Source organism: Macaca nemestrina, chromosome 1, assembly GCF_043159975.1.
Source record: "Macaca nemestrina isolate mMacNem1 chromosome 1, mMacNem.hap1, whole genome shotgun sequence".
In the NCBI taxonomy this organism is placed as follows: Eukaryota; Metazoa; Chordata; class Mammalia; order Primates; family Cercopithecidae; genus Macaca; species Macaca nemestrina.
Window position 1 is genome coordinate 104261728 of NC_092125.1, and position 17909 is coordinate 104279636.

Consider the following 17909-nt stretch of genomic DNA (forward strand, 5'->3'; position numbering starts at 1 on the left):
TCCTAGCACTTTGGGAGGCTGAAGCAGGAGATTGCTTGAGGCCAGGTGTTTGAGACCAGCCTGGGCCTTTCATTTTTTAATAAAAAAATTTAAAAACTTTTGTTTAAGGTTTTAACTTCAAGAAGAATAGTAGGTGAAACACAGCTCGTAAATTGGGAAAAATGTGCAACATGTGAGAAACAAAGGAGTATTATTTATAAGACATTAAGGGCCCATCTAAATTAGAAATGACCTCCACAATTGAGAAAAATACATGGACCAGGATCTTGAACAGCTTTTCACTGCAGGAGAAATACAGATGGCCAGCAAAATCATGTGAAAAGACATTTAGAATAATAGATAAGTCAAATGTAAACAGAAATGCAATAAAAAATCAGGATCTTAGCCTGTCTCCCAGGTTAGAGTGCAGTGGTGTGATCATGGCTCACTGCAGCCTTGACCTCCTGGCTCAAGCCATTCTCCACTTCACCCTCCCATGTACCAGAAAATACAGGCATGCACCACTATACTAATTTTTTAGATTTATTTTTTGAAGAGAAGGGGGTCTCCCTATGTTGCCCAGGGTAGTCTCAAACTCTTGGGTTCAAGTAATCCTCCTGCCTAAGCCTCCCAAAGTGTTGGGATTATAGGTGCGGACCACCACGCCTGGCCAGAAAGGGGTGTGTGTGTGTGTGTGTGGTCTGGCTGTGTCGCCCAGAAGGGGTGTGTGTGTGTGATGTAGTCTGGCTGTGTTGCCCAGACTGGCACGATCTCTGCTCACTGCAACCTCTGTCTCCTGGGTTCAAGCAATTCTCCTGCCTCAGCCTCCCCCAGAAGCTGGGATTACAGGCATGTACTGCCACTTCCAGCTAATTTTAGTAGAGATGGGGTTTCACCATGTTGGCCAGGCTGGTCTAGAACTCCTGACCTCAAATGATCCACCTGCCTTGGCCTTCCAAAGTGTTAGGATTACAGGCGTGAGCCGCCGCGCCCACCGGGAAGTCTTTTTTTTTTTTTTTTTTTTTTTTTTTTTTTGAGACGGAGTCTCGCTCTCTCGCGTATGCTGGAGTGCAGTGTGCGACTGGAGTGCAGTGGCGCGATCTCGGCTCATTGCAAGCTCTCCCTCCCGGGTACACGCCATTCTCCTGCCTCAGCCTCCCGAGTAGCTGGGACTACAGGCGCCCGCCACCTCGCCCAGCTAGTTTTTTTGTGCTTTTTTTTAGTAGAGACGGGGTTTCACCATGTTAGCCAGGATGGTCTCGATCTCCTGACCTCGTGATCCGCCCGTCTCGGCCTCCCAAAGTGCTGGGATTACAGGCTTGAGCCACCGCGCCTGGCTGGAAGTCTTTATTTAAGGTTGTGACTCCTTTTTTTTTTTTTTTTTTGAGACGGAGTCTCGCTCTGTCGCCCAGGCTGGAGTGCAGTGGCCGGATCTCAGCTCACTGCAAGCTCCGCCTCCCGGGTTCACGCCATTCTCCTGCCTCAGCCTCCCGAGTAGCTGGGACCACAGGCGCCCACCACCTCGCCCAGCTAGTTTTTTTTTTTTTTTTTGTAGTTTTAGTAGAGACGGGGTTTCACTGTGTTCGCCAGGATGGTCTCGATCTCCTGACCTCGTGATCCGCCCGTCTCGGCCTCCCAAAGTGCTGGGATTACAGGCTTGAGCCACCGCGCCCGGCCTGGTTGTGACTTCTTAAATACTGAATGGGAGTAGAATGTCTTTCTTGGCCGGGAGTGGTGGCTCACGCCTGTAATCCCAGCACTTTGGGAGACTGTGGCGGGTGGATCACAAGATCAGGAGATGGAGACCATCCTGGCAAACATGATGAAACCCCGTCTGTACTAAAAATACAAAAAATTAGATGGATGCAGTGGCGGGCGCCTGTAATCCTGCTACTCAGGAGGCTGAGGCAGAAGAATGGTGTGAACCTGGGAGGCGGAGCTTGCAGTGAGCCGAGATCGCGCCACTGCACTCCAGCCTGGGCGACAGAGGGAGACTCCTTCTCAAAAAATAAAACAAATAACATAAAATAAAAAATAAATAAAAAAATAATAATATGGTAAATGTCCAATTGCATTTTTCTTTGCATACTTGTTCAATTACTCCCTTCAGGTAAATTTTTAAAGGTGAAATTACAGAGCCAAAGGGTGTATGCATTAGTTATACACACTAGACAACTACATACAAGAAAGACTTATTTTTTTTTTTTTTTTGAGACGGAGTTTTGCTGTGTTGCCCAGGCTGAAGTGTGGTGGCGCCATCTCGGCTCACTGCAAGCTCCGCCTCCACACCATTCTCCTGCCTCAGCCTCCCTAGTAGCTGGGACTACAGGAGCCCGCCACCACGCCCGGCTAATTTTTTGTATTGTTAGTAGAGACGGGGTTTCACTGTGTTAGCCAGGATGGTCTCGATCTCCTGACCTCGTGATCCGCCCGCCTCGGCCTCCCAAAGTGCTGGGATTACAGGCGTGAGGAACTGCGCCCGGGCTTTTTTTTGTTGTTGTTCTTGAGATGGAGCCTTGGTCTGTCTCCCCGGCTGGAGTACAGTGGCTCAATCTCGGCTCACTGCAACCTTTGCCTCCTGAGTTCAAGCAATTGTCCTGCCTTAGCCTCCTGAGTAGCTGGGATTACAGGCGTGCACTACCACACCCAGCTAATTTTTCTGTATTTTTAGTAGAGAGAGTGTTTCACCATGTTGATCAGGCTGGTCTCAAACTCCTGATCTGATGATCTGTCCGCCTTGGCCTCCCAAAATGCTGGGATTACAGGCGTGAGCCACCGCGCCCAGCCTACCATTTTATTTATAGTAACAAAAAGCCAGAAACTATTTAAGTACAGTTAGTAGGTGGTTAATTTTATGAATTATGAACTATTGTGAAGCTGTTGAATTTAACATCTAACTTTTCATTTATTTACACATAAAGGTGTCATATCATTTAAAGCAAATGGGCTACAAAACAGCAAGCATTGTTGGCTCCATTTGTTGAAAAGAATGTACACTTGTTTATTTTGATGTATACAGTAAAATATCTGAAACGTAAAGTCTTTATCCATGAAAGATATTGTTTATACTTTGGTTCTTTTTTTTTAAATGAGAATATTTTATATTTGGAATAAAGCTATTTTCCTGTTGGAAAAAATTACATGCTTAATGTCATGTTTTAATACAGCATCTTTTTCGGTGCCTAATTGGTAATATATTCTCTTAAAGTGATACCTCTTATCAGTCATTTTAAAGGGTTCTTTCAAATGTAAGAGGATAATATCAGTACCAAATACAGTTTTCAAGATTTTTTTTTTTTTTTTTTTTTTGTGACAGAGTCTCGCTGTGTTGCCCAGACTGGAGTGCAGTGGCGTGGATCTCATCTCACTGCAGCCTCTGCCTCCTGGGTTCAAGAGATTTTCCTGCCTCAGCCTCTTGAGTAGCTGGGACTACAGGCACGCGCCACCATGCCTGCTAATTGCTTTTTTTTTTTTTTTTTTTTTGTATTTTTAGTAGAGGCGGAGTTTCACCATGTTGGCCAGGATGGTCTCAATCTTCTGACCTCGTGATCTGCCCACCTCTTCCTACCAAAGTTCTGGGATTACAGGCATAAGCCACCACACCTGACCTCAAAATCTTAATGTTGTCTCATTCATTTATTTTGTATAGTATCAGAATTTGGAAGAAAAGATTTTTGAAATCAACATCAGATTATCTGTGTGCCTTGTTTAGTAATAGACCATTTACTGTGGGATATGAACTCTGTTTTAAACTGCTTTTAATTTCTCTCAGATATTTATTTCTGGTAAAAGTGAAAAACCAGGACAGGCAGAGTGGCTCACTCACGCCTGTAATCCCAGCACTTTGGGAGGCCGAGACAGGTGGATCATGAGGTCAGGAGTTCAAGACCAGCTTGGCCAAGACGGTGAAACCACATCTTTACTAAAAACACAAAAATTAGCTGGGCATCGTGGCGGGCTCCTGTAATCCCAGCTACTCGTGAAGCTGAGGCAGAGAATTGCTTGAACCCAGGAGGCGCAGGTTGCAGTGAGCCGAGATGGTGCCACTGCGCTCCTGCCTGGGCGATAGAGCAAGACTCCATTTTGAAAAAAAAAAAAGTGATAAACCAGGGTTGAACACATTCATTAGCCAATTAAGGAAGCTGAACATGTTTCTACTTTACTTTTAGACAGAATTTAAAAAATAACTTCCTATTGAAGTATAACATACATATAGAAAAATACCTATCGTAAAGGTAACAGCTCAGCGAATTTTCATGAACTCAGCCATATCAGACAACCAGCATTCAGTTTAAGAAATGTGTTTGCCAGGTGCGGTGGCTCAACTCTGTAATCCCAGCACTTTGGGAAGCTGAGGAAAAAAATCACTTGAGCCTCGAGATTAGAGCCTCGAGGACTTCGAGATTAGCCTGGGCAACAAAGCAAGACCTCATTTCTACCAAAAAAAAAAAAAAATTAGCCAGGCATGGTGTGGTGGCTTGTGCTTGCAGTCCTAGACTTGGGAGGCTGAGGTGGGAGGATCACTTAAGCTTAGAAGTTGAAGGTTATTATCAGGTCACTGCACTCCACCCTGGACCACAAAGTGAGACCCTTTATTAAAAAAAATTAAAAAGTAGTATGACATTGCTAGCACCCAGTAAGAACCTGTTGGACTTCTTTCTCATTACTGTCCTTACCAGGAGTAACAAGTTTTTTGACTTTTAATATCATAATAAATTTTTCCTCTTTGTGGTCTTTATATAAATGAAGTCAGAGTATGTACTTTGTTTTTCTGGGTCTATTAATTCAGTGTTGTTCGTGAGGCTTTTTGTTTGTTTGCTTGCTTTTGAGGCATAGTTTCATTCTTGTTGCCGTGGCTGGAGTGCAGTGGCATGATATCAGCTCACAGCAACCTCCCCCTCCCGGGTTCAAGCGATTATCCTGCCTGAGCCTTCCAAGTAGCTGGGATTACAGGCATGTGCTACCATACCCAGCTAACTTTGTATTTTCAGTACAGACGTGGTTTCTCCCTGTTGGTCAGGCTGGTCTCAAAGTCCTGACTTCAGGTGATCTGCCCACATCAGCCTCCCAAAGTGCTGGGATTACAGGCATGAGCCACTGCACCCAGCCAGAGTTTTTTTTTTTTTAACTGCATGTGATACATGGTATTGCGTGTAATCATAGTTCACATTTTTAAGGATAACTTTTAAAATTGGAAGTGTCATTTTCAGGCATAAATCTGTTTAAAATTAAAACAATATTTGTTTTTAAAAGTAACTATAAAAGTAATGAATGGGAATTGTTTTTTGTTTCATTTTTAATTTTTGTGGATACATAGTGTATTTGTGGGATACATGAGATGTTTTGATATAGGCATGCAGTGCGTAATAATCACATCATAGAGAATGAGGTATTCATCCCCTCAAGCATTTATGCTTTGTGTTGCACACGATCTAGTTATACTCTTTTAGTTATTTTAAAATGTACAATTAAATGATTATTGACTATAGTCACACTGTTGTGCTATCAATTATTAGTAGGTCTTATTTATTCATTCTATTTTTTATTTTTTTTTATTTTCTGTACTCATTAACCTTCCCCACCTCTCTGGGATTCTTTAATATAACACGAAGAAAGTGTGTGGGGTTTATTTAATTTCTTTTTTTTTTTTTGAGACGGAGTCTTGCTCTGTCGCCCAGGCTGGAGTGCAGTCAGTGGCTGGGTCTCTGCTCACTGCAAGCTCCGCCTCCCGGGTTTACGCCATTCTCCTGCCTCAGCCTCCTGAGTAGCTGGGACTACAGGCGTCTGCCACCTCGCCCGGCTAGTTTTTTTGTATTTTTTAGTAGAGACGGGGTTTCACCATGTTAGCCAGGATAGTCTCGATCCCATGACCTTGTGATCCACCCGTCTCGGCCTCCCAAAGTGCTGGGATTACAGGCTTGAGCCACTGTGCCCGGCCTGGTTTATTTAATTTCAAGTTAACATAAGTCTGAGTATATGAGACTATCAAAGCCAGTTTGCCCTTGGGCAAAATTACAAGGTCCAGTCCAAAAGAAGAGATAGTTCCCTTTATTCTGAGTCAGTCAAGTACTGGATGTATTGTGTTCATTTTTAGGTGCCACATGTAAAGAGGGGTATTTACAAACTTAAACACTTGCATCAGAAAATGATCAGAAAGAAGTGAAACTTGAGTCAGGAAGTTAAATATTTTGGTTGAGTTCAAATGTCTGACAACCATTAGGAAGAAGAGGAATTAGATTTACTCTGATTTTTAGAAAGTGAGACTTGGACCAGTAAGTGAAAGTTGCAGAAAAATATATTTCACTTTACTCTTAGGAAGAACTTTTTTTTATTCAATAAACACATTTCATTATGGAAAATTTAATACAAAAACATAGTGACTCGTTCAAAGTGAAGATACTAGAGTTATATTCCTGTCACTAGGATCATCTTTTACATTTATTGTCTAATATTTGGAAACAGTCATTTCTGCAGGAGCCCTGGTTCATTTTAATGGGAAACGGTATTTAGAGACCGCAGTCTTGAGGTGTTCATGGTTGCCGATGTTTGTAGGCATTTTATTGGATAGAGAGGTAGATAGACTTCTTATATTTTTCATTCTATCTTATAGCCTTTTACTTCTTTGATTTTATAGCTGTATGTTTTTTTCTTCCAGCATTTTGGTTCCTAGTGATATTCACATGGTTACTTATTATATGTATGTATCTGTTAGTCATCTATCTATTTAAATTCAAAATTACTATACTCTGTGTATTACCAGTAATATGCTCACTGAGGGCAATTTACCACTTCCTTTTGCTGGGCAAGATGGCTTGTGCCTTTTAGCCCAACTACTCAGAAGGCTGAGGCCAGGGAGGATGGCTTAAGCCCAGAAGTTCACGGCTACAGTGAGCTATGACTGCGCCATTGCACTCCAGCCTGAGTGACAGAGCAAGACCCCATCTCTAAAAAAAAAAAAAAAAAAAAAACAAAAACACAGAGAGAGTGGTAGAGGTTCTTTGGTTTTTGGTTTTGGTGTTTGTCTTTTTTTTTTTTTTGAGATGGAATCTCGCTCTTTTGCCCAGGCTGGAGTGCAGTGGTACTATCTTGGCTCACTGCAACCTCCCCCTCCCAGGTTCAAGTGATTCTCCTGCCTCAGCCTGCTGAGTAGCTGGGACTACAGGCATGAGCCCCTATGCCCAGCTAATTTTTGTATTTTTAGTAGAGACGGGGTTTCACCATGTTAGGCTGCTCTCAAACTCCTGACCTCAGGTGATCCACCTGTTTTGGTCTCACAAAGTGCTGGGATTATAGGCATGAGCCACTGCACCTGGCGTTTTGTTGTTTTTTTTTTTTTTTTTGAGACGGAGCTTTGCTTTGTCACCTAGGCTAAAGTGCAATGGCGCGATCTTGGCTCACTGCAACTTCCCCTTCCCAGGTTCAACGATTCTCATACCTTAGCCTCCCAAGTAGCTGGGATTACAGGTGCCCGCCACCACATCCAGCTAATTGTAGTTTTAGTAAAGATGGAATTTCACCATGTTGGCCAGGCTGGTCTCAAACTCCTGACCTCAGGTGATCTGCCCACCTCAGCCTCCCAAGTGGTGAGACTACAAGTGTGAGCCACTGCGCCTGGCTGGGTTTTTTGCTTGTTTGTTTTTTGGGTAATGTTTTGAGATTTTAGGATGTAGATTCTCAATATTGTGTTTTATAGTAATTCAAAATAATTATTTTCATATACTTATATAACTAATTTTCTATATATTGAATAGATGAATTTTTTGTTTGTTTGTTTGTTTTTGAGACAGAGTCTTGCTCTTTCGCCCAGGCTGGAGTGCAGTGGCGCAATCTCTGCTCACTGCAACCTCTGCCTCCCAGGTTCAAGCGATTCTCCTGCCTCAGCCTCTCGAGTAGCTAACAGGCACATGCCACCACCCCTGGCTAATTTTTGTATTTTTAGTAGAGGTGGGGTTTCACCATGTTGGCCAGGCTAGTCTTAAACTCCTGACCTCAGGTGATCTGCCCACCTCAGCCTCCCAAAGTGCTGGGATTACGGGCGTGAGCCACCACGCCCGGCCTGTTGTTTTTAATATTTAGAGATTTGGGATGTTCTCCTTTATTATATATAACTTTGTTTCATAACTATGTAAAACAATTCCAAACTAAAAACCATGAAGTTAGATGCATAGAGGTCTAGCTTCTATCCCTGTTTACTTTCCCATAAGTCACTATTTTCGCTAATCTTTGGTTCATTCCATTTTAAAATATAATCAATATGCATATACATATTCTTCATTCCCACTTTCTTATACAGAAGGTATATTATATGTATAAGGCATAGCATATTATAACCATTGTTCTCAAGCTTGCTTTTTTCCATTTAATAATATATCCTGGAAATCACTCCGTAGCAGTGTATTTGATATCTCCTCCTACTCCTCCTACTTTTGTTTTTGTTGACAGTTTCTCAGTATTCCATTGTACAGATGTACCTTAATTTATTCAGCCAGTTTCCTGTAGATAATTGTTTGCATTATTTATTTATTTATTTATTTATTTATTTTTTTGAGACGGAGTCTCGCTCTGTCGCCCAGGCTGGAGTGCTGTGGCCGGATCTCAGCTCACTGCAAGCTCCGCCTCCCGGGTTCCCGCCATTCTCCTGCCTCAGCCTCCCGAGTAGCTGGGACTACAGGTGCCCGCCACCTCGCCCGGCTAGTTTTTTGTATTTTTTAGTAGAGACGGGGTTTCACTGTGTTAGCCAGGATGGTCTTGATCTCCTGACCTTGTGATCCGCCCGTCTCGGCCTCCCAAAGTGCTGGGATTACAGGCTTGAGCCACCGCGCCCGGCCAATGTTTGCATTTTTTAGGGTTTTTAAAATATTAAAATAGTGGTGCATTTTGGACCCTTGTGCAGACATTATATTTTTAAGAGTGTATCTTGGATAGACCCTCAAAGTAGGATTTCTGGGTTAAAGGATGTAGTTAAATGCATATGGAATTTTTCTAGTTTATAACTAGATTGTAGCATTTTCCATGCAGTACATTTTCATACATACTTGAATTTGGTTTTATGTTTTCTATGCTGTTTCATTGGTTTGTCTTTTCATTTGTCACTTCTATACTGTTTCAATGATTGGGGCTTTAAAAAATAATATTTGGTATGGTTATTCCCTGGCTTTTCTACATTTTAGGTTTTTCTAGCTATTCTTTCATATCTGTTTTCCCCATTGAACATTATAATCAGTTTTTCTGAATGCCAAAGAAATCTGTTGGTATTTTTATTGGGATTGCATTAATTTATAAATTTGCTTAGGGAAAATTATCTTCCTGTCTTCCTATCCACAAACACAGTATAACTTTATATTTATTCAGTTCTTTCATGAGTATTGTATAGTTAGGAAGAACTCTTTAGTGGTTATCCAGAAGTAAAACAGACTATTGTGTGAGGTAGTGAATTTATTTCTAGAGTATATAGTGAGGATTCATGAATTAGACAGCAGTTTACAGTAAATGACTTAAATGTTGCTTCCCACTGTAAGATTTTATATAAAAACACATTCTGAAGAAAATATGAATGTTTAAATTGTCTTTCCTATTCCACATTAAGAGAGAACTCTACTGCTTACTCAAGACCATAATTGAGAATGAGTTATAAAAGAGTAGAAGTAGGTTAGGGATTGTCTTCTATAGGTTTAGAATCACTTAAGTCAATGAAGGAGGTAGGCAGTAAACTATTATTTTAGATGAAGACCATGAGATACTGTAGGTAAAAATAATTTTCTTTTCAAAAATGGTACCTTCATATGCTTCATTTATATTTACCCAGTCAAAAGTAAGATGAAAATAGACTGTTGATTTGCCATTTTAAAAATGTCAAAAATATCAGGGATATTTCTAAAGACCCACTAATATGTAGTTTTATCGTGTTGAAAGTCAACAAAGATAATATACCATTATAGCCTCTCGTATAGCAGCAGATGAGCTAACATACTGTGCCATTGATATAATATTAGTTTTTTTTAAAAGCCTCTGTTGCCTATTGTATATCTGATATGTGATTCATTAGTTTGTTGGATTGTTAAGCTAAGCTGAAGTGGTATAAGGTTTACTCCCTCTTTAACTTTTTTCTTGTTCAAATTTTAGGACCCTTCAAAATTGTACAAGAAAGCAGATGATGTTGCAGCCATTGAATGCCAGTCTGAAGAAGTCATCCATCTTCATTCACAGGGAGAAAACAATCCTTTGTCTAAGAAGCTATCTCCAGTACACTCAGAAATGGCAGATTATATTAACGCAACACCATCTACTCTTGTTGGTAGCCGGGATCCTGATTTAAAGGACAGAGCATTACTTAATGGAGGAACTAGTGTAACAGAAAAGTTGGCACAACTGATTGCTACCTGTCCTCCTTCCAAGTCTTCCAAGACAAAACCGAAGAAGTTAGGAACTGGCACTACAGCAGGATTGGTTAGCAAGGATTTGATCAGGAAAGCAGGTGTTGGCTCTGTAGCTGGAATAATACATAAGGACTTAATAAAAAAGCCAACTATCAGCACAGCAGTTGGATTGGTAACTAAAGATCCTGGGAAAAAGCCAGTGTTTAATGCAGCAGTAGGATTGGTCAATAAGGACTCTGTGAAAAAACTGGGAACTGGCACTACAGCGGTATTCATTAATAAAGACTTAGGCAAAAAGCCAGGAACTATCACTACAGTAGGATTGCTAAGCAAAGATTCAGGAAAGAAGCTAGGAATTGGTATTGTTCCAGGTTTAGTGAATAAAGAGTCTGGCAAGAAGTTAGGACTTGGCACTGTGGTTGGACTGGTTAATAAAGATTTGGGAAAGAAATTGGGTTCTACTGTTGGCCTAGTGGCCAAGGACTGTGCAAAGAAGCTTGTAGCAAGTTCAGCAATGGGATTGGTTAATAAGGACATTGGAAAGAAACTAGTGAGTTGTCCTTTGGCAGGTCTGATCAGTAAAGATGCCATAAACCTTAAAGCCGAAGCACTGCTCCCCACTCAGGAACCACTTAAGGCTTCTTGTAGTACAAACATCAATAATCAGGACAGTCAGGAACTTTCTGAATCCCTGAAAGACAGTGCCACCAGCAAAACTTTTGAAAAGAATGTTATACGGCAGACTAAAGAAAGCATATTGGAAAAGTTCTCAGTACGAAAAGAAACCATTAATTTGGAGAAAGAAATGTTTAATGAAGGAACATCCATTCAGCAAGACAGTTTCTCATCCAATGAGAGGGGATCTTATGAAACCTCAAAGCATGAAAAGCAGCCTCCTGTATATTGCACTTCTCCGGACTTTCAAATGGGAGGTGCTTCTGATGTATCTACGGCTAAATCCCCTTTCAGTGCAGTAGGAGAAAGCAATCTCCCTTCCCCATCACCTACTGTATCTGTTAATCCTTTAACCAGAAGTCCCCCTGAAACTTCCTCACAGTTGGCTCCTAATCCATTACTGTTAAGTTCTACTACAGAACTAATTGAAGAAATTTCTGAATCTGTTGGAAAGAACCAGTTTACTTCTGAAAGTACCCACTTGAATGTTGGTCATAGGTCAGTGGGTCATAGCATTAGTATTGAATGTAAAGGGATTGATAAAGAGGTAAATGATTCAAAAACTACCCATATAGATATTCCAAGAATCAGCTCTTCCCTTGGAAAAAAGCCAAGTTTGACTTCTGAATCCAGCATTCATACTATTACTCCTTCAGTTGTTAACTTCACTAGTTTATTTAGTAATAAGCCTTTTTTAAAACTGGGTGCAGTATCTGCATCAGACAAACACTGCCAAGTTGCTGAAAGCCTAAGCACTAGTTTGCAGTCCAAACCATTAAAAAAAAGAAAAGGAAGAAAACCTCGGTGGACTAAAGTGGTGGCAAGAAGCACATGCCGGTCTCCAAAAGGGCTAGAATTAGAAAGATCAGAGCTTTTTAAAAACGTTTCGTGTAGCTCACTATCAAATAGTAATTCTGAGCCAGCCAAGTTTATGAAAAACATTGGACCCCCTTCATTTGTAGATCATGACTTCCTTAAACGCCGATTGCCAAAGTTGAGCAAATCCACAGCTCCATCTCTTGCTCTCTTAGCTGATAGTGAAAAACCATCTCATAAGTCTTTTGCTACTCACAAACTATCCTCCAGTATGTGTGTCTCTAGTGACCTTTTGTCTGATATTTATAAGCCCAAAAGAGGAAGGCCTAAATCTAAGGAGATGCCTCAACTGGAAGGGCCACCTAAAAGGACTTTAAAAATCCCTGCTTCTAAAGTTTTTTCTTTACAGTCTAAAGAAGAACAAGAACCCCCAATTTTACAGCCAGAAATTGAAATCCCTTCCTTCAAACAAAGTCTGTCTGTATCTCCTTTTCCAAAAAAGAGAGGCAGGCCTAAGAGGCAAATGAGGTCACCAGTCAAGATGAAGCCACCTGTACTGTCAGTGGCTCCATTTGTTGCCACTGAAAGTCCAAGCAAGCTAGAATCTGAAAGTGACAACCATAGAAGTAGCAGTGATTTCTTTGAGAGCGAGGATCAACTTCAGGATCCAGATGACCTAGATGACAGTCATAGGCCAAGTGTCTGTAGTATGAGTGACCTTGAGATGGAACCAGATAAAAAAATTACCAAGAGAAACAATGGACAGTTAATGAAAACAATTATCCGCAAAATAAATAAAATGAAGACTTTAAAGAGAAAGAAACTGTTGAATCAGATTCTTTCAAGTTCTGTAGAATCAAGTAATAAAGGGAAAGTGCAATCCAAACTCAATACGGTATCAAGTCTTGCTGCCACATTTGGCTCTAAATTGGGCCAACAGATAAATGTCAGCAAGAAAGGAACCATTTATATAGGAAAGAGAAGAGGTCGCAAACCAAAAACTGTCTTAAATGGTATTCTTTCTGGTAGTCCTACTAGCCTTGCTGTTCTTGAGCAAACAGCTCAGCAGGCAACTGGGTCAGCATTAGGACAGATTCTTCCCCCATTACTGCCTTCATCTGCTAGTAGTTCTGAGATTCTTCCATCACCTATTTGCTCTCAGTCTTCTGGCACTAGTGGAGGTCAGAGCCCTGTAAGTAGTGATGCAGGTTTTGTTGAACCCAGTTCAGTGCCATATTTGCATTTACACTCCAGACAGGGCAGTATGATTCAGACTCTTGCAATGAAGAAGGCCTCAAAGGGGAGGAGGCGGTTATCTCCTCCTACTTTGTTGCCAAATTCTCCTTCGCACTTGAGTGAACTCACATCTCTGAAAGAAGCTACTCCTTCCCCAATTAGTGAGTCTCATAGTGATGAGACCATTCCCAGTGATAGTGGAATTGGAACAGATAATAACAGCACATCAGACAGGGCAGAGAAATTTTGTGGGCAAAAAAAGAGGAGGCATTCTTTTGAGCATGTTTCTCTGATTCCCCCTGAAACCTCTACAGTGCTAAGCAGTCTTAAAGAAAAACATAAACACAAATGTAAGCGCAGAAATCATGATTACCTCAGCTATGACAAGATGAAAAGGCAGAAACGAAAACGGAAAAAGAAATATCCCCAGCTTCGAAATAGACAGGATCCAGACTTTATTGCAGAGCTGGAGGAACTAATAAGTCGCCTAAGTGAAATTCGGATCACCCATCGAAGTCATCATTTTATCCCCCGAGATCTTCTGCCAACTATCTTTCGAATCAACTTTAATAGTTTCTATACACATCCTTCTTTCCCGCTAGACCCTTTGCACTACATTCGAAAACCTGACTTAAAAAAGAAAAGAGGGAGACCCCCTAAGATGAGGGAGGCAATGGCTGAAATGCCTTTTATGCACAGCCTTAGTTTTCCTCTTTCTAGTACTGGATTCTATCCATCTTATGGTATGCCTTATTCTCCTTCACCCCTTACAGCTGCTCCCATAGGACTAGGTTACTATGGAAGGTATCCTCCCACTCTTTATCCACCTCCTCCATCACCTTCTTTCACCACGCCACTTCCACCTCCTTCCTATATGCACGCTGGTCATTTACTTCTCAATCCTGCCAAATACCATAAGAAAAAGCATAAGCTACTTCGACAGGAGGCCTTTCTTACAACCAGCAGGACTCCCCTCCTTTCAATGAGTACCTACCCCAGTGTTCCTCCTGAGATGGCCTATGGTTGGATGGTTGAGCACAAACACAGGCACCGTCACAAACACAGAGAACACCGTTCTTCTGAACAACCCCAGGTTTCTATGGACACTGGCGCTTCCCGATCTGTCCTGGAATCTTTAAAGCGCTATAGATTTGGAAAGGATACTGTTGGAGAGCGATATAAGCATAAGGAAAAGCACCGTTGTCACATGTCCTGCCCTCATCTCTCTCCTTCAAAAAGCTTAATAAACAGAGAGGAACAGTGGGTCCACCGAGAGCCTTCAGAATCTAGTCCATTGGCTTTGGGATTGCAGACACCTTTACAGATTGACTGTTCAGAAAGTTCTCCAAGTTTATCCCTTGGAGGATTCACTCCTAACTCTGAGCCAGCCAGCAGTGATGAACATACAAACCTTTTCACAAGTGCAATAGGCAGCTGCAGAGTTTCAAACCCTAACTCCAGTGGCCGGAAGAAATTAACTGACAGCCCTGGACTCTTTTCTGCACAGGACACTTCACTAAATCGGTCTCACAGAAAGGAGTCACTGCCTTCTAACGAAAGGGCAGTACAGACTTCAGCAGGTAAGAGGGTTATTTTGTTACCTGTTATTTGTTAGAGAAATAGGTTATTTTCCACAGGTGCCTGATAAATGTAGATGAACTTTTAATATATATGTCTTTTTTTGTTTTTTATAAGTGTATTTTGAAATCTCAGTACTCATTTTCCTTAGATTTGAGAAGATAAGGAATATCTAAATTATTTTTTTGTTTTAGGAAGAGGTATTATTGTCAAAAAGGAAAAAAAGAAAAATATAACTTTTGGAAACCAGGAAAAATGATTCATCTTTTTTATGTAGACAGGCTATTACACAAGTTTTATACAGACAAATGGCTCATAGATCTGTTAGTAGTATGCAGGATTTTCCACCACCCCTGCCCTCCCCCCATCCCAAGAGATAAAAGGTAATGCTGGAAGGATTTTTAATGTGTATTAATCCAGTAGTTATAAATGCATCTTTGTTACAGGAAGAATATATTGTTAGTACTATGTGTCTCATAATAAAAATTCAAACATTGGACATTTTCAGCATTGTAAAATTTAACTGAATATTCAGACACACTTCATTTTGCAGATACCTTTTGATGTCTTCATAAAAGCTGCTTCAATTAGAAAAAAGAAAAATCTAGATAATGCATTTGTACATCTAGAAAGAATTGTACATCTTTTTCTGTCTTAATTATACACCTTTAAAGAATCGAGAAGATAGAAAACAAAGAGTAAGCATTTGCCATTTGAATAAAAGATTAGAAGTTCTTTGTGAGAGATCTTAAGCCTAAGAGTTTGTAAAATTACTCTAGGAAGTCCATAAACCTTCTGATGTTGTAAGTAAAATTATGGGTATATATGTTTGTGTATCTTTTTTAGTGGTAATCTAGAAAAATAACCGATTTTCCAAATTCTCTAAACCTCAGTATATTCTCTAAACCTCCTATATAATGGGATTTGTAGGGGTATTATGAAAAGTAATCACATAGTAAGCATGCGAATGTTAGTTACTATTATTATTTCCCTAAAAGATTTAAAACTTGTACATTAGGCTGGGTGCGGTGGCTCACACCTATAATCCCAGTGCTTTGGGAGGCCAAGGCGGGTGGATCATGAGGTCAGGAGATCAAGACCATCCTGGTTAACATGATGAAACCCATCCCTACTTAAAGTACAAAAAAAATTAGCCAAGAGTGGTGGCGGGTGCCTATAGTCCCAGCTACTCGAGAGGCTGAGGCAGGAGAATGGCGTGAACCCGGGAGGTGGAGCTTGGAGTGAGCCGTGATAGCACCACTGCACTTCAGCCTGGGTGACAGAGCGAGACTCCGTCTTAAAAAAATAAAAAATAAAAAAACTTGTGCGTTAGGGATAAGATAAACCCCTCAAATACAAAGATTTTTTGTGCCTGATTATTCATGAACTTTTGAAAAATTAAAAGTGGAGAATCTGAGTGTTCCTTAGCTTTTAACAATGTTTATTTGTTTTTTTATTTATTTTGAGACAGAGTCTCGCTCTGTTGCCCAGGCCGGAGTGCAGTGGTGCAACCTTGGCTCACTGCAACCTCCGCTTTCTGGGTTCAAGTGATTCTCCTGCCTCAGCCTCCCGAGTAGCTGGAACTACAAGTGCATGCCACCACACCTGCCTAATTTTTTGTATTTCTAGTAGAGACAGGATTTCACCATGTTAGCTAGGATGGTCTTGAACTCCTGACCTCATGATCCACCCATCTCAGCCTCCCAAAGTGTTGGAATTACAGGCCACACCTGGCCAGCTTTTAACAATGTAAAGAGAGAAAAAGTCTTATGCTTAGGTCCATTCAACAGATAGTTTATTTAATCAGTAATAGTTATTAAATATCAGGTATTTACCAGGCATTCTACTTTGTGGGCCTGTTATATAATAGAGAATGAGGCACACAGGTTCATTGAGTCATGGAGATTATAGTAGAGAAGGTAGATAATAAACAAAAAATCACATTACATGTTGTTAAAATTGTGGTAAGGACTGTAAAAGGGAGAGAGTACAGCATAAAATGGGGAACCTAACCCAGAGAAGTCTTTCCTGAGAAAGTGATCCTAAACTGAGACCTGGCAGATGTGCAGCATTTAACTGGGTAAACAGACTCACTCGTTCATTATTCATTCATTTACTTATTCATTTATTGAATTCCTAAAACATACAGGGCTATTCTAGTCACTGGCATATAAAATAGTAAACGCCTGATATCTGACCTCATAATTTTCAGCTTAGTGAAGGAAGACAAACTGTAGAGTGATAAGCAAATAAATAATGGCATATTTGAGAAAAATGCTATAAAGTTAATACCATAGAGTGTTATGATACAGATTAAAGGGCTGGCAAAGGGGGGTCTAATTAGATAGTTACTAGTTATGACTGAGGATAAAAAGTTGAGACTTAAAGGATGAGAAGCTGCAGCGAAGTCCAGATGCACTGGCTCACACCTGTAATCTCAGAACTTTGGGAGGCTGAGGTGGCTAGATCACTTGAGGTCAGGAGTTTGAGGCCAGCTGGCCAACTGGTGAAACCCCATCTTTACTAAAAATACAAAAATCAGCCGGGTGTGGTGGCACGTGCCTATAGTCCCAGCTATTTGGGAGGCTGAGGCAGGAGAATTGCTTGAACCCGGGAGGTGGAGGTTGCAGTGAGCCCAGATCACGCCACTGCAACAGAGTGAGACTCTGTCTCAAAAAAAAAAAAAAAAAAAAAAAAAAAAAAAGCCACAGTGAAGAACACATTTTAAGATTCTCAGTTGGGAAGGAGTTTCAATATTGGATAAACTGAACAAAGCTTCATCGTGGTGAGAGAGGAAATACAGAGAGAGTAGTGAGAAATGTGGCAAAAGAAGAGGCCAAACAATTTGTTAAGAATTTTGGATTTTATATTAAGAGCAAAAGACGAAATCGCGCCACTGTACTCCAGCCTGGGCGACTGAGCAAGACTCCGTCTCAAAAAAAAAAAAGACGAAGGAGTATTGATTTTAGGTTTGCATTTTTAAATGATCATTTTGCCTCCTGCATGAACTCTGGATGGAAAGGATAAAAGTAATTTAAAGGAAACTGGTTAATAGGCAATTGCAGTAGTCTAGATAACATAATGGTGCTTAGGTTAGTAGCAGGCTTATGTCTGAACATATGGGAGACTGGAGGTAACATACACTAAGAGAGAGAAAACTATAGGAGGAGCAGATTTAGAGGAGAAAACAAGTTTTTTTTTTTTTCTTTTCATTTCTTTTTGAGACAGGCTGTCACTGTCACCCAGCAT

The 17909-nt window shown here is 40.8% G+C and overlaps 1 protein-coding gene across 3 annotated transcripts in view; it reads left to right on the forward strand.

The window, feature by feature from the left end:
- LOC105498260 (ASH1 like histone lysine methyltransferase) overlaps window positions 1–17909 on the forward strand; it is a 232084-nt gene that overhangs the window by 75726 nt on the left and 138449 nt on the right. For all 3 annotated transcript variants that reach the window (XM_071083894.1, XM_071083898.1, XM_071083903.1), the window contains one exon: window positions 10102–14662. In XM_071083894.1, coding sequence (XP_070939995.1) covers window positions 10102–14662 — 4561 coding nt within the window. The remainder of the gene's footprint in view (window positions 1–10101; window positions 14663–17909) is intronic.